The sequence below is a fragment of the Mus caroli genome, unplaced genomic scaffold (genome assembly GCF_978045245.1).
Source record: "Mus caroli unplaced genomic scaffold, Mus_caroli_1 scaffold_1, whole genome shotgun sequence".
NCBI lineage: Eukaryota > Metazoa > Chordata > Mammalia > Rodentia > Muridae > Mus > Mus caroli.
Window position 1 is genome coordinate 81,767,783 of NW_028227256.1, and position 23,907 is coordinate 81,791,689.

The 23,907-nt window shown below is 38.7% G+C and overlaps 1 protein-coding gene across 20 annotated transcripts in view; it reads right to left on the reverse strand.

The window, feature by feature from the left end:
* Positions 1-4,094: 4,094 nt before the first annotated feature.
* Trip12 (thyroid hormone receptor interactor 12) overlaps positions 4,095-23,907 on the reverse strand; it is a 114,650-nt gene continuing 94,837 nt past the window's right edge. For all 20 annotated transcript variants that reach the window (XM_021173487.3, XM_021173845.3, XM_021173454.3 and 17 more), the window contains 12 exons: positions 23,154-23,305; positions 20,359-20,501; positions 19,527-19,683; positions 17,827-17,925; positions 12,506-12,620; positions 12,089-12,243; positions 11,016-11,180; positions 8,540-8,704; positions 6,833-6,946; positions 6,385-6,479; positions 6,034-6,137; positions 4,095-5,448 (listed from right to left, as the gene is read on the reverse strand). In XM_021173487.3, coding sequence (XP_021029146.1) covers positions 5,252-5,448; positions 6,034-6,137; positions 6,385-6,479; positions 6,833-6,946; positions 8,540-8,704; positions 11,016-11,180; positions 12,089-12,243; positions 12,506-12,620; positions 17,827-17,925; positions 19,527-19,683; positions 20,359-20,501; positions 23,154-23,305 — 1,661 coding nt within the window. In that variant the 3' untranslated portion in view covers positions 4,095-5,251. The remainder of the gene's footprint in view (positions 5,449-6,033; positions 6,138-6,384; positions 6,480-6,832; positions 6,947-8,539; positions 8,705-11,015; positions 11,181-12,088; positions 12,244-12,505; positions 12,621-17,826; positions 17,926-19,526; positions 19,684-20,358; positions 20,502-23,153; positions 23,306-23,907) is intronic.

Consider the following 23,907-nt stretch of genomic DNA (forward strand, 5'->3'; position numbering starts at 1 on the left):
CAAGTTCATATACCTGGCTTAGACTAGTGCAAGGAACAGCATGAGTGAAAATTTTGATTTGCATTTCCCTGATGATTAAGGATGTTGAACATTTTTTCAGGTGCTTCTCAGCCATTCGGTATTCCTCAGTTGAGAATTCTTTGTTTAGCTCTGTACCCCATTTTTAATGGGGTTATTTGAATTTCTGGAGTCCAGCTTCTTGAGCTCTTTGTATATATTGGATATTAGTCCCCTATCAGATTTAGGATTGGTAAAAATCCTTTCCCAATCTGTTGGTGGCCTTTTTGTCTTATTGACAGTGTCTTTTGCCTTACAGAAGCTTTGCAATTTTATGAGGTCCCATTTATCAATTCTTTTATTTTGTTTGTTTTTGGGTTTTTTTGTTTGTTTGTTTTTGTTTTTTGTTTTTTGTTTGTTTGGTTGGTTGGTTGGTTTTTTTTGAGACAGAGTTTCTCTGTATAGCCCCGGCTGTCCTGGAACTCACTTTGTAGACCAGGCTGGCCTCCAACTCAGAAATCCACCTGCCTCTGCCTCCCGAGTGCTGGGATTAAAGGCGTGCGCCACCACGCCCGGCCCATTTGTCAATTCTTGATCTTACAGCACAAGCCATTGCTGTTCTGTTTAGGAATTTTTCCCCTGTGCCCATATCTTCGAGGCCTTTTCCCACTTTCTCCTCTATTAATTTCAGTGTCTCTGGTTTTATGTGGAGGTCTTTGATCCACTTAGACTTGAGCTTTGTACAAGGAGGTAAGAATGGATCAATTCGCATTCTTCTACATGATAACCGCCAGTTGTGCCAGCACCATTTATTGAAAATGCTGTCTTTTTTCCATGCCTGACATTAAGCTATACTACAGAGCAATTGTGATAAAAACTGCATGGTACTGGTACAGTGACAGACAGGTAGATCAATGGAATAGAACTGAAGACCCAGAAATGAATCCACACACCTATGGTCACTTTATCTTTGACAAGGGAGCTAAAAGCATCCAGTGGGGGAAAAAACAGCATGAGTAAAGAGGACCATAAGACCTGCATGGCTGCTCACACCACACCCCAGACCTGACACACAAGTACATTGGCTTCAAAAGGGACAGTGTGCTCTCTATTGAATATTGGCCCAACAACTGCCAATCTTTAAAGGAGAGATTAAGGAGCAGAAACTCCTCTTGCAGAGGTAAGCGCTCTCCTTGTGTTCTAGGAAATGTCTCCAATGTTAAGATCACCTCCTGCTACTTAGTTTGGCTCCTAGCATTCACACCATGCATCTCACAACCACCTATTAACTCCAGAGAAATCTGACATCGTTGGCCTCTGTGGGTACAAACCCACACACATAATGAAAAATTAAAACTAAAACATCTGAAAAGTCCATTAACATGCCAATACTAATTCCAAGAACTACTTCAACCCCAAGGTGCTGCTCCCCAGTCCCCAACAGATCCAGAAGCAGAGTTTCAGAGTTTCACTGCTAAACTTTTTATTTAGCAGCACCTCTCTAATGTGATGACAGCCTACCCCTCCCCCACACATCCAGATTACTGTTTCAGAAATAAGACCCATTGTTGTGGGTAGAACAGTCAGCCATGACAGGCAAGGACAGTGATCTCAAAGCATTCCCCATCTATTGTCTCTGCACATTCATGTCTTTCAACAACTCCAAAGACACGAAGGCTTCACCAATGCACAAGAGCCCTTAATGGTGGACACCTTGCTCCAGAGATTAAGTGCTCTGTGTTCGAGAAAACCTGTCCCCAATATTGTTGACATCATCCCTGCTCCTTAGAAGTAGCTTCTCAAAATACCATCCACACACTTCAGGAAACACCCTCTGGTTGTACATAAAGTAACAAAACTAACCACGAAGGATAATGCTGTTTATTAAAAATATAGTCAGGAAGTCAGGGCATCGATGCAATTTTACATACACACTTGGTAGTCTGAAGTTCCATTATTCCAGCAGTTTATATAAATGTTTCAGATCAAAAGAGAAAGAAAACATTTTATAGAGACCAGCTGCTTATCAGTTTGGTCATGAGTCCACTTGTATTAAAAAATAAAACTCCCTCTTCCATTACTGAAGAATGTCTCCTTGATACAGAACAAGTCTGTAAGCATTAAGAAATTTCTTCTTTGCATTAATAATTGTTCATTTGAACTTCTTAGCATATGCCAGCTTTTTGACCCAGTGAAAGCTGAGTTGTGCCAGAGATATTACTTGTCTGGGTAACCAAGACTTTCCAGTGGCCTGTTACTAGGTCACTCTTTACTGTGGATCTACTGCAGCATCAAACCTAACCCCTATGTCACATCTTTCAAAAGAATCAAACAAGGCAAAACAGATCAGACAATATTCTCATTACAATGGAGAAAACAGAATGGGTCAGAAAACCAGGGCATACAAGAAATGGAAGGCATTTCTATTAGTAGAACACCCAGAATGCAAAGGAAAGGGTAGGCATATTAATACACTTTGATGTACTTCCTCCCAACAAATTGTTCTTGGCAATCGTTTTTGGAAGAATGCCAACCTTCCTATTTCCTAACCTTGTACTAATGGGTAAGAAATGAAAAAGGAATCTCAAGACATAATAAACTTGAGGGAACACCACAAACTCAAATCTGCCCAAGTGATGGCTAGGAAGATGGCCTAGTGGGGTTGATGCTTGAGCCACAAACAAGCATGAGGACATACTGGGTCATCACCAGCCGCATTTGAAAACAAAACACACACACACACACACAAATATAGGTGTGGCTGCACAGTGTCGGAGGGTGGGGGAAGAAATAAAGGCATGGAGGACCCCTGCTAGGCAGGGAAAGGGATGGAGACAATCTGTGAGATGCAGAAGCTGGTGCTCTGTCCTTGCCCTTCACTCTACAAGCAGAAGGCACCTGCTGGCTACATGACGCAAGAGGTGTGCTTAGTTTCACAACAACCAGACACAAAGCTCTTTACTGCTTTTCTAGTGTTGGTGGCTATATGAAAAACGCTTTTGCTGAACTGAGCCGAGACATCCACAGCCACCTAGACCTCGAATGTAATTTACTCTCCTGGGACCAGGAAGAGGTTCTGTTAACATCCTGACAACTGGAGTAACAGTGTTGAAAGCATACCAACCATGCCTGTTGGTAGGCCCCTGAATTAAACCACTGGAACACAGCAAACCAAGTGTACACAGCCCTGGTGTGCAGTAAGACCTCTGCTCAGAGAGTGCTTAAAGTGTGATCTTCCTGACCCCGAATTAACCACAGGTCCCACGTATTGAGCAAACTTAGTTGATGACCAAAGGCTGATGACTGTGGACTCTGAAATATTCCAGTCAGAACCATAATAACCATTGGATACAAGGAATCAATGAAGTCAAATCTGTCAGCACCACAGGTGTAAAATGCAAATACATATTATTTTAATATGAAACATCACTTTGTTTTATACAGATGTCTACATTTTAACAGATCTTTAAAAAGTGAGGTGAAACAATGCTATTTTCACACAAAAATCTTTGTGCTCAGTTTGTAAAACAGGAGAACAGGAGACAAAGGGGCCCAGATCCCATAGCCATCAAGGTGAAGCTGCAGAACCCAACTCCCTCCAGAGAACACTGCTCATTTACAAGCCTCTGTGAGCAGAGACTTCCTGGCCCCAACTCCTCCCCACTGACTGGGCAAACTGTCGAGAGATTTCTGTCAGCAAGGGATGTTTCCACATAAGGCAAGGTCAGTGTAGAATGACAGTTACAGGAGTAAACTAACCCACAACCTTCCTTTTTGGTGATGGAATAAAGAAGGCAGCTCTACGTCAGTACAATTAGTTTCTTCAAAGTTCAGGTTTGTTTGTTTGTTTGTTTTTAAATAATGCATCTCATATTGAAGGAGATGAAGTCAGAGTTCAAATTTATTAGTCTTCATTTGAGCCTCAGGAAGAAAGCTCTGCTTCCACTTCCTTTCCACATTTAATGTTCTTCAAGAAGCTGTAAACAGCAGCAAGACCTTGCTTGACTTGTGACCACAGGACGACTTACTTGTACTGTAATGTAAGTGATTAGACAGGTGGGGGTGTGTGTGTGACAGCACAGAACTATAAACAAAAATGGTGAAGCAAATCTGTTTTATTTTTAGGTAAAAACATTAACCTGATGGATTATTGCAGATCTGAGAAATGAGCACACAAACAAATGGACAGCATTGCTTACAGGTGCTTTGATCTATGTGTAGACAAGGGCTGAACAGCTTGTCTGCAATTCACGCTGGGAGAAGACGAGAATGAAATAAAGACTGAGAACAGAAACAAACAGGAACAAAGGAGGGGGGGGAATATCTTTTGTAACTCCAATAAAAGGGGGGGACCTAATTCATTTAAAACTTTACACCAATTCAAAATGGTTTGGCCATAGAATAAATACTGGCCAGCCCACGCTGTGGACCTTTTAACCTATACAGAAAAATGAGTGAGCTTTCCTTCCTCCTTTCCAGAGGACAAGAGAAATACCATGTAAACAGACCTAGTGTATCACCTGGCAAGAAGCCAAGCGTGCTCTGTAACTATTTTAAACTAAACTATAAGTAAAGCCTACCTGCCTAGTTACAAAGGCTGAATTATATTGAGAATATATTTCAATTCAATGAATTTTAGATTGTATCTTACTTAATTTGAATGAACACAGGATGACAAGGCCCGGGGCTAATGAAACTGTACGTGTTGTATTTAAAAAGTAAAACAAACAAACAAAAACCAAACACCAAACCTGTATGAACTGCAGAGGCAGCAATGAACTCGGACAAGAAAATTAGAGAGGTGGAAGGCACGCAGAACCCATTTACTAAACTAGAGTTGTCAAATACACATGAATTTAATGTCTGTACTTATGTACAAGAGTTGTCTTTGGAAGAAACAAACTGCAGACTTAGCTAGATGGATACACACAGCCCAGAATTAAACTGCACAGCGACATTTATTGTTCCAGCCTGAAAAAACATCCCTTTGAAATTTCACACAGCAAAGCAAGTTAAAAACTTCACTCATCAAATAAATGATAATTTAAACAAGAACTTGCTAAAGAAACCTCATCACAACAATGCTTTAGGGCCTGATCACTTAAGTCCACAGGGCCATTACGAATTATAATCTGCAAGCCGTTTTCCTACAACAAGAGGGAGGAACATGTTTCCTTGACTCAGGTGACACAGAAAAGAAATCATGATTTTTTTTCTTTTGCTGTAACAGGCAGACACTGATTTCTTGTTGTGATCAGGAAAGATGGAACGACTGTTGGCCTTCTCTTGCTGCTATCAAGAGTTTGTCCCGCATTATGTCAATGCTTGAGTAGTCCGGTAACTTAAGATAGTTCACACAAGTCATTACTGATGGTAAGAAGTCATCTGGGTTTTCTGTTGATTCAAATGTCTTCCGCACAATTGTCAGAGGTGGATTTAAACTCCGAAATCCTAATTAAGAGAAAAAGTTCCAGAAAATTAGGGTTTTTTAGATGCCATTATCACAAGATATAGCACTTATTAAAAACTGCCACTCAAAGTATTCCTCTCTTCCGCCTAATGATGGCCCATTGGTTAAGATCATTGCTATTCTTCCAGAAGACCCAGGCTCAATTCCCATCACCCATGTGAAAGCTGACAGCTATCTATAACTCTAGTCCAAAGAAGGATCCAACACCTTCTTCTGGCTTCAGACATGCATGGCAAGCTAAGCACTCATACACAAAATAAAAATTTAAAAAACACCCAAAGAAGACTAATTCAACTTATTTTTAGCTACTGTAATTTAACCATGATTTTAAAACATGCAAAGACTCTAGAATTTTATCTAAGCACCCAACATTCCTGACCATTAGCAGCTGTTTATTGACAATTATTAAGGCAGTCTGAGTTTCCGTGTCAGTACTATTTCTTTACATACTCCTAAGCAGATAAGACTGGCAGCTCAGACACAATGGTGATGGGATAACAGACAGTGTGCACCAAGTAACAGGCTGCCTCCAGAGACAGAGTAAAGGCCAAGCAGACACTACCCACCTCCAACTGGCAACCGTGGGCTACCAGTCACAAACTGGAGAAACAACCTCTGCTGCTCATTATCAAAACTACTGAGAATCTCAAACAAGAACTTCACAGCCCGACTAAAACAAAAAAGTAGAACAAAATTACTTTGCGTTAAGATGCAACTGTAAATATACCAAACCTCACTTATAATCATGATGACATCGATTTTCAGATATCATTACATATAAATTCTCATTACAACACACTTTACAAGCTTATTTTGTAATAGCTGAAATTTAAATGGAACAACTTCAATAATACACAATTTTAGAATCCCCACAAAATTCCTAGCTCTTAACTGAAGAACCAGCAGTCTATACTTACCTGTCATGAGTATAGCCATGATCAGGCCTGCAGCATTCCATCAATGTCTTTGCATCCCAAGTGTCTGCTTTACTGCCACACAGGAGCTGGTCCAGCTATGAGATGAAATAAGGGTAAAGAATAAGTACAGAAATAGTCTCCATGCTTGGGTGACAGTAGCTGTCTGTCTAAGAACATGGCTTCCAGTGTCCCCTTCTCACTGAACAGCATGGCCCACAGTTTGGGCTTCAATGCTGCTGCTGCACTTTATTTCACACAAGACTCCCCTCCCTCTACACAACTACTCCCTCATTTAACTAGCTTTCCTATTTCCCTAGCTTCCCCAAAACTCCAAGCCCTTACTCCAAAGTCCTATAGACTGGTGGTTTTTAAGCAACAGGATAACTATTCTGCTGTGGTGACCACACAGACAACAATGGCCCCTATGCTGTTTAGATGTGCTGCTCACCTCTTCTGGGTAGAAGTACTGAAGATGGCAGAGTGGGAAGACCGATTCAAATCCATCTCTGAATGAGTCAAACTGCCGACAAACACCTTCATTTAGTGCCCAGAATATCACCAACTGCAAAAAGAAGTCATTTTAAAACTTCAACAAGATCCCAAATCTATTTACTACTTAATATGTGACAAATTATAATAAGTGGCTTTCTAGAATCACTCTGACAATAAAATTTAAAGGTGGTGGTATTACACACCATTACTCGTAGCGCTTGGGAGGCAGACAAATCTCATATGAGTTTGAGGCCAGCCTGGTCTACACAATGAGTTTTAGGACAGCCAGGATACAGAAAAACCTTGTCTCAAAACAAAATACATCAAAAGGAAAGAAAAAAACCTATTAAATCCCCAAGCTATATCAGTAAAAAGCCAGTCAGGGGAACTTCTAATTTGGGGATTGGCCAAGTAAGACCTCAAAACTTCCACATGCATTTTTACATTGTGTTTTAAAACTTCATTCATAGAAAATCTTTCCTCCAAAAGAGAATCACATTGTCCTACCAGAAGCCAAAGGCAATGTGCTAAGAGATTAAAATGTTACTGAAGTTAAATAACATTTCAAGATCTTAATGAGCATTTTTAATGTGAAGTGTTGATTTCTAAATCCTGTCAAGGTCTGAGAACCATCCTCTGCAGTGTGCCTAATCTTAGAAAACAGATACATCTTGAACATGCAGGAGAAAATTTGATAAGAAAAAGTAGCTCTAAATTTACTCAGCCACCAACAGCCTGGGTTAATTTGCTGGTTCAGAGAATATTCAGATAGATGAAAGAAGTGTTAATTTCAAAACTAACAATTATTAAGTATTTTTAGATAAGCAAGAATGTGAACACATAATTTGTTGGAAACCTGGAAAAGCAGTACAAGGAACAGGTAATATGGAAAGATAACCTGCTGAGTTATTTAAAGCAATCACTTATGATGCACAGAACTGCTGGGAAGGCAAGGGTTTTGGATATGATCTTTTCTTTAAGGACAATAAAGAGACTAGAGCTGAAGATTTTAGAGCTCTAAAGTCCCACAAAAGTTAGTAAAGTCAAGGCTTTAAAATGAGTACTCTAGCTTAAATCCAATGTTCATGTGAAAAATAAATCCAAGCAAACTTTTAAGCACTGAAAAATAGACATAGCTTGTAAGTTTATTTTTTTGGTGTACAACAAGAAGTAGTTTCACCTATATTTAACAAGTGTCTAGAGTTGTGAATACACTTGAGGGTGAGTACATATACTGGTGTTTTTAAAAGCAATCAGTTAGCTGCCTTCAAACAAGTGATGACTCCTTTCTGCTGGTATTTCTTCTTAGGAGAAAATTGTGGTATAATGCACTGTATTCAATAAAATTTAAAAATGGGTCAATATAAGATCACATTCATGTGGAGACATAACTGGTAAGCTCTTTACACAAACATGTTTGATAGAGCTCTTCTCAATCTGGAAGGAAGACAAAGTGTGGAGAGAAGTAACTTCTTAGGGTGTTCTGTTGCTTTAGTATAAAATATCTGTGTGTTCTCCACAAAGCACACAGAAGCTTACAAAGGCTAAAAGGACCTCCCAAGAGTGGTCCCAATGGTATGCAAAGAACCCAACATAAAAACTCCTTCACAGCTGAGATCAATTGAGGGGAGGAGATGGGAGACGGACACCGGACAATACGTACTCTTAGGTACTCTTCCAAATTGTGGATAGTAACTGGAATATCCTTCCCTCCTTTCTTCAATTCAATGTTGGGAAACCCAGGCAGCGTAAAATCCAATCCCAGATCTTCCACTGAACAGCCATTCATCGTAAGAGTTTCCAATGCATATTGTAGACTTTCTTTGGTCTGTAATGGGAGGATAACAATGAGGAGGGAAGCACAAAAATACATGCAAAATTATACTGTATTTATAAAAAAATAATCCTTTAACAATTGATGGTTCCTTTAGTGCCTAGTTACAAATTTTGGTCATATTCAATGTAAGTCACTGGAATCACAAAGGAAATAATCTTAACCTCAGGATCCAATTACATTTGTGAAGGGAAACAAGATTTCCATATGGAGTAGTTATTGCTCCCTGTAAGCATACTCAAATCACATAATAAAGTCCTTAAATGTCTTTGTTAAGCTTTAGCAAAATAAAAACAAATTTTTCTAAATTCTAGGCCAATATTGATGAACCAAACTAAGTATATACTCAAGAGTAAAATATGTAGACAACAATACAGATAATGTACTACCTAGTAATGGTAATAAACTTTTCCCCGTCCCCTACAAGGCTCAAGTGGAAAGCACACACTAGAGGTGTTGACTTTTCAGTCTTGTGTGTGTGTGTGTGTGTGTGTGTGTGTGTGTGTGTGTGTGTGTGTGCGCGCGCGCACGCGCGCGCGCAGGTGGGGGGAGGGGGCAGCGGCAGTCGGCTGCTTCAAAAAAGCCAAAACAAATCACATCAAACACAGGGTATTTTTAATCAGCCTACAACTTGAAAGGTCTACACAAAATGTTTTGTTTTGTTTTAAAGCAGCAAGGATCAATGGCAAACACAAAAATGTAAGTACTATTGAAATTGAAGGCATCTACTATTGAAATTGAATGCTGATCCACTAGGAAGCTCTCAAACTGTCCTTCATGACTATGGATGGGCAAATGAGGAGGTTATAGGAGAAAAGTCAAGGAAGGGGAACATTGGAAATACTGAAGGTCTGCTTTCATGAATAATCTAGAGAGTTATATCTAATACATTTACACACCTGCCCATATATTTATACACAGCAGGAAAGGAAAGAAAATAGTGGAGAGGGGGAAGGAAGAGGGAAAAATGCATAAACTCCAATGATGCATTTGGAAACATCCAAAAGAAACCAATGATTTTGTACACAAACTATTTTTTTAAAAGAAAACAAACCCATCTATAAACAACCAGTCACAGATTAAAGTGATCCAAACTCTCTTCCCCCTGATCACACAGCCATCTCTAACATGCAGTAACATCCAGAACATGCTTAAAGAGCAATGCACTGTTAGTTTCTCTGGCTTTTATACTAGATCACTCTACTAAATACATTGCCATTCATCTTGGAAGAATTTAGTCTACCAGGCCTAGGAGTATCTACCTCTGTGCTTGCCTAGCCGACAAGCAACAGCAGGTGTGGTCCCTAGCATTGTGAATAAACAGGTCAAATCTGAGCCAGGAAAATGTGCCCAATTTGTAATGTTTTATAAAACAAAGAGACAGTGGGCAAAGGATATAGCTCAGCTAGTTGTACACTTGGGATTGTGACAAACACCTTTCATTCTAGCATTCTGTGATTTAGAGGCAGGAGGATCAGAAAGATAATCCTTGGCTAGATAACAAATTTATGGAATACCTAAGACCTTGTCTAGGAAAGGAAGGAAGGAAGGAAGGAGGGAAAAAGAGGGAGAACTGAGTCTAGTACTTTATACATGCTAGTTTAAGTGCTTTACACTTGAGCTGCACGTATAGCCCCAGCCTATCAATAATCATTAAAAACCAATTTCCAAGCTGGGTGTAGTGATATAAACTTGCAATGCAAGCACATAATCTGATGGAGAGGAGGGGAGAAAAAGAAACAGAGAAGCAACTTTCTGAAGAATTCGATGAGAAGGTATCTGCTTATGCCTATCTAAAATTCGAGACAAGTGGTCTTATAATTTCCACTAGAAGTATAAGTTACTTGGAAACATGACATCTACTTGCTATTATTAAATATCACAGAGGGTATACTGTGAAATTTTATTTCTATTAGCACACATTAACACATTTTAACAGAAAGCATCTCTCTATTAAAATGAAATATTGCTGAGATAAAGAGATGGCTTTGTGCCTAAAGAGTACTTGTTACTCTTGCAGAGGACCTGGGTTCATTTCCTAGCACCACCATGAGGCAGGCCAGCAACTGCCTAGAATATAAAGTCCAGAGAATCTAATGTCACCTTCTGGCTTCCAAGTGATGCACGTTGTATACAGACACACATGCAGGCACAACACTCATCAAGATAAGCAAATCTCTTTTTAATTATAAAAAAAAATATATTACTACAAGATTAACCCAATCAAAATACAAACCACTTAATAAGCCTGATAATTCTAGAACAAAGAACTAATCTCATCCCCTGGACATCTCTCCAGACCTACCTGGGATTTATCCTGCTCCAGTCTTTTCTTCTGTCTGACAATGTCTTCTAGGTGATATACTGATCTGGCTACAACAGGATCAATGTCAAATAAATCATGAGATGTCAATGAAGTTTCCTGCCGCAGCATCCACTTATAAAAGGGCAGGCCAAGAGGAAGGTCCACCTGAAAGGGAACATGCAACATACTTTCCACAGCAAGCCTTAACAGGTACTTTATAAAAAGGTCATTTGGAAAGGCAAAATAATCTCCCTCCAAGAGAAAAAGTAACTTAGGAACTGTTTCTCTCTTTAAATGAAATTAAGAACCACAAACTGGGACCCAAATTTCTGCCAAGATTTTGGAATGCAAAGAACCTTTTTAAAGCACACACACACACACACAACACCAACAATGAAAATACAATATCCATAAAGTATTTTACATGAGAGCCTCTGAAACACTAAAATGTTCCTCCGTGGAATTTTGAACCAACTAAACTCAATATAATTCTACTTACATATTTAATATTCTGAAATCAAAGAAAGGAAAATGAAGTACTTACAACAAAAAAGTAAAATAAATGAAGCTTCTAAAATAACCAATGAACTGTAGGTACCTCTTTAAAGAGAATGTACAGTTGTGGGTTTATCAGCTGAAAATGTCTTTCCCATACTAATAAAGTATCTCAGAAAAATGTGAGAAGAGGAAATAAAGAAAAGTCCAGAAATATTCAAACCTTCATAAATATTAACTATTTTCACAAGAGTATTCTAATAGATATTCAATGAGTTTACCTACATGCTCATGGTTTTCCTATGGAATGAAACTGAATCATAGCAAAAATAAAATTGTTATCCTTATGTTGCCTGACTCTGGCCCTGGCTACTAAGGAGTTCTACATGGACTAGAGGACAGCCTTACAAGTGTGCCACAGAAGCAGAACTGGCATTTTAAACAAAATGTTCAAGTAGTTCATGCACACATTCAAAACAGAGCAGCAGTGATCAAAATCACAGCACTGAGTGCATGAGACTGAAACACTTTCATAGAACATTGTACAACTACAGATAAGCAAACAATTCTAAACTTACCAATCTGAAATCCATGATAGCCTTAGCCATTAATTTTCCTAAGAAGCGAAACTTCATCTTAACCTTTGCGATGTGAGCTGGCTTAGCTGTCCTACCAAAGGGAAGCGCAAACAGGCCCTGGAGGTTTTGAATATACTTGGTCCCTTCTTGGCTTCCTGTAAAACGAACAAGTAGCACACTTCAGATGAGATTTTTCTAAAACAAAACAAAACAAAACAAAACAAAACAAAACAAAGCAAAGCCTGGTAAAAGTAAGAAATTCAGTATTCAGAAAACTGAACCAATGGACTTCAGAGCTAGAAGACCCTCCCACTGGGTAAGGGCGGGATGAAATGAAAGGCAGAGAATGGGTCCCTGCAGAGACTACCTTACCTCATCTGAGTAACACAGACTGACTCACTCACTGCAGACCCTTACCTTTTGGATTGCTAAGAGTCACTTCTTCACCTCTCCAGAGACCCAAGTCAGCTCTCTGTAGTTCCTGAGAAACAAGTGCATAAAACTCCAGTGTTGGCCCCAGACCTGTACCAACCTAGAAAAAAATAAAAAAATAAGAGAATCACTTCGAATTTTAGGAATTCTGGTGCTTTTTTTGCATGGCAACCTCTTGGTGACATGGATGCTAAAAGCTCATGTTTGCCATAAAGCTCAAGAAATGGTTTTTCCAAAATGTCCTGAACACTGGGCACTAGAAACCCTTTATCATTCCCTCTAGCCACAACATTCTAATTGTATGGCTCAAAATTCCTGCTGTGGTTATGTATGTTTCCTTTAGAGATAAAAACATAGTACATCTGTCCGACAGGTTCATTTCTTCTTTAAGGAAACTATCACCCCCGACCCAGCTCAGGAGAAGCTCCACAAACAACCTCCTCCAGAGTTAGACTTTCCCTATGACACTTTAGGGCTTTAACACTATTCCATTGCATACTTGTAGGTTTTAGATGTACAATTATTTTGCCTGTCCTAGAATCTAACATACATTTAATAAAAATCTTAAGTGATAAAATTCCAAGTCTGAATTCATTTTCAGCATCCAGGGATAAATCAGAGGCTCCTTAAATCCAAAGGTATACTGGAACCACAAGATATTTAACAGTGTGACACACACAGTCCTCTGATTTCTTTTTTTTTTTTAATTAAAGATTTATTTATTTATTTATTTATTTATTATATGTAAGTACACTGTAGCTATCCTCAGATACTCCAGAAGAGGGCATCAGATCTCATTACGGGTGGTTGTGAGCCACCATGTGGTTGCTGGGATTTGAACTGGGGACCTTCGGAAGAGCAGTCAGCGCTCTTAATGACTGAGCCATCTCGCCAGCCCAGTCCTCTGATTTCTTAAGTCTAGTTTAGCGATTAGACTTTGCTACTTAAAAATTCAAAGGTGACTGTGCAGCTTATAAAGTTGCTACATGACCAAAACATTATCAATATGCTCAGAACACTGTACACAGACCCAGCATACAGATTCAGCATGCCTCCATGTTCTAGGAAGATCCCGCCACTCAGCCCATAATAAAGACAGTAAGCTTATATTACAGTTCAAGATTATAATCTGATGATTATCTGTTCAAGTGACCACTTGCTTATGAATTATTACTGTACTTATTACTTTTTAAATAGCCCATACTACTTTAAAAGTTGATACAGTCTACCAAATATTTAATTCTGACTTTCAAAGCAGTGACTGTTTGTACCTGGAAAGCCCTTTCTGATTAGCTCCCAGCCCTTCCACACAAGTCCACATGAGTAAATGGGTATTTACTATTGAATCACAGTAAGTGCTCTGACTGAAATCTTGCAGTCCACCTTCAGCTTTTCTTACTCCTCACAATCTAACCCAGTCACTACATAATATAAACTCTGCCTAAACTAGTAATTCTCTACCAACTTCTCTTTTCTCTGCTTGGCATTTCTGAGCAACTACTTACACTACTACTGTTCCTCACATCCTACATATTAACAGTGACATTTTCTAAGAAAAATCTTCTTGTTCACCCAAAGCACAGCACATAAATGCTTTTATCGTGGCCTGACATATGATCCCTATTTCCAGCATCACTGACCTTGACTCCTACTATTCTATCCTAACTTACTAGTAGCTCTAGTCACCTTGATCCCATGATAGTTGGGAGATGTCTATTCCTCTGTACATTCTCCCTGATATCAGTGACTCACTTCCAACTCAAATGCCACCTTAGAACCACATTACCACCTTATCCAACAAGTTCCATCTTCTTGAACCGTTTATGACCGATCAGTTTAATGTGTGTGTGTGTGTGTGTTAGCAAATATGTCAACCTTCTAAAAATAAAGAAACCCTCCATAAAGGTAGGTAGAGACCTTGTTATTTTGATCTCCACTCATTTCCAGTCACTAGAGTAAAGGGAGAGAAAAAAGATTAGACACGCAGTTACAGATGTTGTCCACAAGGTGGTGATCCAGAGCCATTTCTCTTTCACAAAATTATCCCAAATTAAGGACAAATCATAGTAGCCTATTACTCTCTCTTAAATAGTTGTTTCTAAAAGTAAAGTGAATTTAACTTAAAGAATTAAATTCCTCAGATATTACTGAAAACCTATGCCACACCCACCAAAGCCAACACAACTCCCTTCTGAGATTGGTCAGGAGTGTCCTAAATATATCTACTAAATGTACAGCTACTTAGATGGTCTGATTTCATTTCCATTTTTAAAGAGACAAAAATATGATATTGTAGAAAAAAAAATAAAGGATAGGAGACTGCCTCAAATAAGCAAATATAACAACTAAAACAAGAGTAATAACAACAACAACAAAAAAAAAACAAAAAACAAAAACAACTTGGTTTATCTATGCCAGGCAATGTTCTAGGTGTTTTACATATTTTAGTTTGCTAGTTATTCTAGCAACATGATTTGGTGGACACATTTTCCCAATGAAGTTGGATCTTAAAACCCTTTTCAGAGTTAATAGGGAAGAACCTATTGAACATGATAAACTATTGATTTCAAACCCTAACTCTAAGAAGAGACCATAAAAAATTGTTCTGAACTCATAGAGGTTTTATTTAATTAGAACTGTCTACTAATTAATGCCTATCATGTGTGAGTTTAGGTTTCAAGAGACAATTTGTGTTATACATTTCTCTTTTCATCATATGAGCTTAGGGAGCAAACTTGGGTTATCAGACTTGGTGGCAAGTACCTTTACCCACTGAGCTGTCTCATCAACCCTGTTTACAATCTTGCAAATAAGAAATCTGAGTACTGCCAAGTAGTAGTGGTGCATGCCTTTAAATCCAGGGATTTGGGAGGCAGAGGCAGGCGGATTTCTGAGTTCGAGGCTAGCTTGGTCTACAGAGTGAATTCCAGGACAGCCAGGGCTATACAGAGAAACACTGTTTCAAAAAACCAAAAAACCAAAAACCACTGAGTACTATACACCCTCTAAGCAAAAACTATGAATAGGGGAGATTTAAAATAATAATAAACAAATGAATTCAAACCAGTACTAAAAGGACTTCTAAACTGGTTGCCATCCTCCTGGTTTTCCATCTCCTGTCTCCAAAACTTTCAGAACAGCACTGGCTTTGTCACTTACCACCAAGCCCCAATCCCTTAGCTTAGTCCCAATCTGCTGGACATCTGTAAGCCAGTGAGATGGCTCACATGCAAAGGGAACCTGCTGCTGCTGCTGCTGCTGTGCCTGATTCCCTAACCTCAATCTCCAGATTCTACATGACAGAAGAGGAAGACTGATTGAACAAGGATGCCCTCTGACCCTCACATATGCACCAGGGTATATGGTGCCTACACACACATGACCATATACTCATATATGCCCACATGCATGTCCACACTCATATACAACAGGAATGAAAGTAAACAGTAAGATGTAGGTGGCAGCAACCTGTAATACCCAAACTTAGAAGGCTGAGGCAGGAAAATATTAGGTTCAAGGCTGCTCTGTATTCCATGGTAATCCCTAATCTCAAAAACAAAAGGGAAAATGGGAAAAACTTTCTTGAATCCTATATATAAAAAAATCAATGTTCCCAGTACTCGGGAGGCAGAGGCAGACTGATTTCTGAGTTCGAGGCCAGCCTGGTCTACAAAGTGAGTTCCGGGACAGCCACAGCTATACAGAGAAACCCTGTCTCGAAAAACCAAGAAGACAAAAAAAGAAAATTTAATGTGAAATGGTCAATAAATATGAGCTAATATACATATTTAAATCTGAAAAATCATTCATGGAAAAATCTTACAATGTAAACACATAAAAATTACAGAGTAGATAAATGATAAACTGGAAGGAAATGGCAAGACATAAAAATTACAAATCCAGAACTTCTAATTCAGTGGCAAAACGAAACCAAACTGAAAAGTAGGGAACAGTGTCAGAATCTTCTCCAAAATGGGCAGTGATCAACAAGCAATCCAAAAACAGTCCACTTTCTCAATGCAAGTAAAATGCTAATTTATTAAACATACTAAGAGTCTAAGAGTGTAAATGCATTACAACAACTTAACTGAAAAACCAGTAACACCAAGGACAGAGTAAGAGCATAAAACACTAGACTTATGACATAAATATTGGAAAGATGAAAAAAAAAAAAAAGACTGAAGCCACCACTAGTATATCTTAATAAAATTAAAACATCTTACCAAATGACTTAGCTTAGTATTTAGATATTTATTCAAGAAAACCACATATTACAGAAAGACTTGGGAATGCATGTTATAACAATGTCACCAAGTCAAAAAACAGAAAAAGAATGCAAATGTTCCCCAAACTAGTGACTGACACATATTAAGCCATCTATGATGAAGACATAGAACTCTCAGCTCCTCCTGCACCATGCCTGCCTGGATACTGCCATGCTCCCACCTTGATGATAATGGACTGAACCTCTGAACCTGTAAGCCAGCCCCAATTAAATGTTGTTTTTTTTATATAAGACTTGCCTTGGTCATGGTGTCTGTTCACAGCAGTAAAACCCTAACTAAGACAGAAGTTGGTTCTGGGAGTGGGGTATTGCTGTGATAGACCTGACCATGTTTTTATTTGAAAGAATGTGGATTTTGGGACTTTGTATTTGGAAAGCAATGGAATGCTTTAAATGGGGCTTAACGGATCATCCTAGTAGGAATATGGAAGATTTTCCTAATTTTTTAAAACAAGCAAATTGGTGTGGGCTACATAAATGAGGCTCACATGCATGGCAGTAAATGAAAGAGCGATACAAAAGTCACATTATTGCATGAATGTACTTATTTATGACCTTAAGTAGCAAAACATCAACACAGGAAGCTAGACCAGCGGCTGCCAGGGCAGTCTTTACAGAGAGAGATGGTCTTCACTTGCTATGGTGGAGTAGCTCCAGGCTCCACATATATCAACTCTTAGAAAAAAAAGGTTTTGTGGTATACACCACTAACTCTATCAATAAACTCAACTCTGAAAAAGCAGTCCAAGTGTTTCTGAATTACTGATTCTTAGAATAAATATCCTTTCACTTCATGAACATTATATAAAGATATACATAATTATGCCAGGAAAATCCCACTTATTTTGCATGTAAACCTCTGAAAAAAATGAAGAACTTAAAATCATTTTATTAAAGGGAGGATAAATCAATCTGTTTTAAGCTACATTTCCCAATGTCTTTCAGAATTTTGTAATATAACACACACAAATGACATTTTATCAAAAACATTTAAAATACCATTAAGGAGTTCAAAACTTACCTCATTTTCATATTGGATTTCTAACATGGCCCGAGAGCTGCCAAGGTCCTGCATCACAGACTCAGCTTGTTTCAGTAGCTCCTCTCTGTTCACAGTACGCTAACAAAGGAAATAGATATGAACAATAATGCTCCATTGAATCAACACGTAGCACAAGTGCAAAACAATCCATTTGACTGTTACTCCTTTAAGTACATCCTTAGAAAGGAAAAAAGTAACAAGTCCCTGAAACTGACCAGATGCACCAAGTCCCTCCATGCCAGAGTAAACAATAAAAGCTGAGAATTTCCTCTCAGGGAAAGTAAAGCTGAGTTGCACAGAAGACGACTCTCAAGGGAAAAGGTTGTAGAGAGGACTCTTGAGACTAGAACAGCTGCTTCAAAGAAGCAGAAACTAGCTGAACCAACTGAAGTACCTGGAACGGACCTCTGAAACCTGTAGAGCTGCCTACGGGCTGCCATTATCTCCATGCTAAGGTAAGTTTTGGTGATGCAGCTGTAAAACTTAGGTTGGTATCTGTACTTTATTCTGTTGTGGACTCACTAAATGGGGTGAGTAGATGTGTGTTCTATCTCCCCAAGAAATTTTGTCACGCAACACATATTCTCCATATATGAGAGAAAGCTACATATATATACTTATCTACATTAAGTTTAGAAAATGAAAGTTGAAGAAAAGATCTTGGTTACTTTGCCAAACACCAGTGTAATTCATGGATCCAGCAACATGACATTTTCTTGAGCACATTTATACTTTGATGACAGAGAAGCAGGTATGAAGATGACAGGGGAGACACTGAACTGCCCTTGCTACAAGACCCCTAGTGAGACTGGGGGTGATAGAGGTCCTGAAATGTCCAAATATGACAACACTGCTGTTGATGGAATCCTCAAGAGGCAAAACAAATGCAAATAGTGCAGGTCAGTCAGAGTGTCATGGTACACTTTTATCCCAGCATTCAGAGACAAGCGCAGCTCTTGAGTTCAAGACCATCCTGGTCTACAGAGAGTTAGTTCTAGGACAGCCAGGGCTACACAAAAGAAACCCTGTCTTGAAAAATTATCAACCCTCCCTCCCCTCCACCTGCCCACACACAAAGTGGAAGTCAAAAGGCTAGGATTGGTCTCACATGGAAATGGCTCAGGCACAACTGCAAGCTAAGATTAGAAGCACAGGAGATGAAATCAGCAACACTGGAGCTGACTGGGACAGACTCAAAATATATTATCAATTCTCTTTCAAATGGGCTGACATGCTATTAAAATGTACCAAATAATCAGAGTTAATTTTAAAAGAGAAGCAATTTGACAAGTTTTAAATATGGGAAAGAAGACATTAAAGTCTTAATAAACATGGTAACTAAAGAAAGAATGTTCCAAAAAAAGAAAAAAAAGAAAAAAGGAAGAGAGAAAAAGAAAAAGAAAAGAAAGAAAAAAAAAGGCTAGAGTTTTAAGAAGATAACACTTTTTTAAGATTTTTAAAGAGAATGATTGGATTAGCAATTAAGAGTTCTTGCTACTTGGTTCCCAGCCCCCACGCCAGGTAGCTCACAACCTCCACCTGAAGTGGATCTAATACCTTTTCTTCTAGGCACATACATGAACACACTCAGGCATACAGACATTAGGATCAAGTGAAGGCTGTGTGACCCTGCCTTTACTTTGCGAAGATCAACATAAATACTCTTGGGAAATACTTACTTTTTTTCTATCCAATCTAGGCGCAACTCTGCTGTCTTGAGAATCAGACTGGTTGATCTCTGGGTTGGTATCAAGTAATCTTTGCATTGCCCGGTCCCGATCAAATGCAGTTACATAAAAAAGCATTTGTCGGGTATCAAAAGGAAAGAAAAATGGGCTATAAAAGATAAAATACAAATTTACCATCTAGGTGAGAATCAAGACATTTTTAATCTATATTGGACACAACTTCTAATATAAACTCCTAGCAAGAACAGTCCTCTTAAATCTCTCATGTGGACAGGCCCATGGTGGTGCACCACTGCAATATCACAAATGTTTCTTCTTGAAATCCCACATACAAAAGTTAATGGCTTTAGTATTTCATGACCTTCACCACAGGCTTAGCACTGGAAAGTCATTGTCAAGAACTAATCTCCCAGCCAAGACATTCCTACAGTGACTTTGAAGAGTTGATCCATTTTTTTTTTTTTGAAAAAGGCTCCTGAAATGCTAATATAAATATGTTTGGTACAATGTCACACCATGTAGATATGGTGAATTCACATAAAAACTATTTCTAACTTGATTTTACCATAATTGGTCTACAGTATCTAGTTCAAACAAGGCTAAAAAACAAACAACAACAAAAAGCAATCATATCTGCAATTCCATTTTTACAAAGGCAAAGTACTGCAGTCAAATATCCTTCAATGGGTTCGACAAGTATTGTTGTCAAAAAGTATTATACTACTGGTAAAGAGCTGAACAAATCAATTACATCTTTTCTATCACAAGTCATGATAAAGACTATCATGTTAATATTTACAAGTTTATCAAAGGACTGTCTTACCAGGTTTTTCCTAGCTCAGTGAGCCATGTTGGGATGTTTCCTGTCATGATTACTAGAGGATCTTGAAGCTGCCTATTCGCTTTTGCTGTTAATTTACTGTTAATAAATTCACTAGTTGGAATAATCTCCTTGCACATCGCATTCTGTAAAATAAAATAAATTCAAAATCTCTTCCTATATCCATAAATGGGTGGGTCCATAGCTTTCATCTGTTTTTTAAAAACAAACAAACAAAACCAAAAACATACAATACCCGGCTCCTCAATGGTGTTTCCGATTTCTGAAAATTCCTACATCAAAACCTCATAAAGCTGTTTCCCTTCACTATTCCCACACTACATATTTAAGAAATGAGGTGTTCAACTCTTTACATGAAGAAAATGTGTGCTGTCTTGATTTATGTCAACTTGACACAAGACATCTGAGAGAACCTCAACTTGGTTTTGGTCATGGTGTTTCACCACAGCGACAGAAACTTAAGAAAAGAAATTGGTACTAGGATTTTGAGGTATTTCTATGATAGACCCTGACCTTGTTGTCTTTAAGGGGATTGTGGAACAAACTCTTTAACTTTGGGTTGAAAAAGTCATTGAGCATTCAAACCCTGGTGATCTGTGCTGTGGAAGTTAGAAGATAAAAATGTTGAGAAATACAAAAAATGTAGTTAGGCCTAGCTTGTGAAATTCCAGAGGGAAGTTTTGAGAGAAGATTACAGACTTTATCAGGTGCATTGCATAATTTGAATTAAGAACCTGTGGCTCTTATCAGCTAGGGCTAAGACTCAGCTGTGATTAACAAGATACCAGTACCACTGCAGTGAAACCTTTGCTACTGGGACAACAGATGATGGCTAGGTGGAGCTGTAAAATTAATGGTGATGAAAAAACTAACATCACTGAGATAAAATCTTCAAAGGAAGTGTTTCCTTGGAGTGAGCACACAACAGCTGTGTTCCAGAGGTGACCAAGGTTATACCTTGAGCTGGTAGCTGAACTTGGTAGTTTAAGAGTCACCCATGTGGTACTGGTTTTGAAAGCAAGAAGGGGTCATGAAGAGCAGCTGAGGTTTGGCACTATGTGGCAGGACTCAAGTTAATGAAGAGAGCCCAGAAGAGGCCAATAGTGAAAGTGTATCACAGCTGCAGAATTCCCTAACATTTTGAAGGTGCCAATACCATGGCACTAAGAACAGCAGCAGCAGTGAAGTGGAGCTTAGAAGACATGCAGTGTTTCTTGAAGGAACTCCAAAAAACTGAATGAATCCCAGATTTTGGAAACTGAGTTATTTATAGTTAAGAGTTTGATTTTGCGTTGTTCAGACTGTGGCTATGTCCTCTTGAAGGAAGAAAAGTATTTAAACAGAATTTTGATTTCAGCAGGAGGTGACAAGACTGGATTTTTTTTCTTTTCCTGTCGTGTGTGTGTGTGTGTTTCTATGTGTAGCCCTGGCTGTTCTAGAACATGCTCCTTAGACCTTGAACTCAAGAGATCCACTGTGTCTGACTCCTAAGTGCATTAAAGGCATGCACTACTTCCACCCAGCATTTTTAAAAGACTGAACATTTAATGTATTGGAATTTGTAAAGGCTATGGAACTTTAAAAGTTATTTGTTTTATACTGTGAGGTTAACATGCAATCTTTGGGGTGAATAAGAATAAAAAATGGTGTGCTTTAATAGTGATATGCCTTTATGTCTAGTTTTATGCCAACTTGACATAAGCTATCCTCATCAGAAAGGAGTGAGCCTCAATTAAGAAAATGCCTTCATAAGACTGGGCTGTAGGAGGCCAAGCTTGATGATATACACCTTTACTCCTACCACTCAGAAGTAGAGATACAAAGATCTCTGAGTTCAAGGCCAGCCTGGTCTACATAGTGAATTCCAGGGTAGCCAGGACGTAATGAAAGACCCTGTTTCAAAAAAATAAAAATGAAATATGAGTTGGAGAGATAGCTCAGTGGTTAAGAGCACTGACTGCACCTCCAGAGGTCCTGAGTTCAATTCCCAACAACCACACAGTGGCTCACAACTATCTGATGCCCTCTTCTGGTGTGTCTGAAAACAGCAACAATGGTCTCACATAAATACATAATTTAAAAAAAAAAAAAAAATGGGCTGCAGGCAAGCCTGTAGGACATTTCTCAATTAGTGAGAGATATGGAGGATGGGGGTAGGGGTTGGGTGATGTGATGTCTCAGTCCATCATGAGTTTGGCATAGATTCTGTTAAGAAACAAGCAGGCCCAGTAAGCAGCATCCCTCCATGGCCTCTGCATCAGCTGCTGCCTCCTCCAGGTTCCTACCTTGCCTGGACAATAAATGATAAAGGGTGATGTGAAAGTGTAAGCCAAATAAATTCTTTTCTCTGCAACTTGCTTTTGTTTATAGTACTGCATTTAATCATTGCAACAGAAACCCTAATTAGAACAAAATGTTATTTTAAAAAAAAAGGAGGGGGGGGTGACTGGTGAGATGGTTCAGTGGGTAAGAGCACCCGACTGCTCTTCCAAAGGTCCGGAGTTCAAATCCCAGCAACCATATGGTGGCTCACAACCATCCGTAACAAGATCTGATGCCCTCTTCTGGAGTGTCTGAGGACAGCTACAGTGTACTTATATATAATAAATAAATAAATCTTTAAAAAAAAAACTTAACCGAAGAATATTAAGTTCTGTAGATGAGTTCATTGTAAATATGAATCACTGTATGTATCTATTTCTAGTGTAACAGAAAATTCATTTACTAAACAGAAAACTGTAAGAGAGCACAGGATTTCATAAGGAAATATTACTCACATCATACAAGTAATACCAATATCGACTGATGGCATGTAAAACTCTTAAAAGAAGTATTACATCTAAGGATGGGTCTTCAAAGGTGATATTTTCAGGTGGTGTGGGAATGAGGTAAACTTCTAAAGGATTTGCTACTGACGGGCACACTCCATCTAGAGGATAAAGAAAGTTTCAGTTTCAATTGGATCAAAGTTTCAGTAGATCAAAGTAACAATAGCATACAGACTCAGAGAATTCTTCACCATGAATTGCACGTGAAGCAGCACGTGAAGCTGCTGTCTTCTTAGTATCTCAATGGTATTAAGCATAGACATTTCCTCCCTTTTGACCTTATGCACATCAACACTTAGGTATACTAAACAATCACATTCCCTTGAAAGCAGACAGCCAAACAGGAGAAAAATAACTAAGTCCTAAATGTTTATTCCTGCAAGCTGTCCTGTGAAGTTAAGGGACAATCTGTTGTTCACCAGACACAGCCTCCAGCAGTCTCTTTTTTAGTGAATACATTTAACCCCTAACGAAGCCATGACTTCTTCAAGAAATAAAAATAAGAATTTCCAGGGCTAGAGAGATGGCCCTGAGTTTAATTGCCAGCAACCACATGGTGACTCACAAACATCTATAATGGGATCTGAAACCCTCTTCTGCTGTGTCTGAAGACAGTGACAGTGTACTCACATACATAAAATAAATCTTAAAAGAAAAAGACTTGCTTAGCTTGTTTTCATTTATATTTTATAGATATGTAATC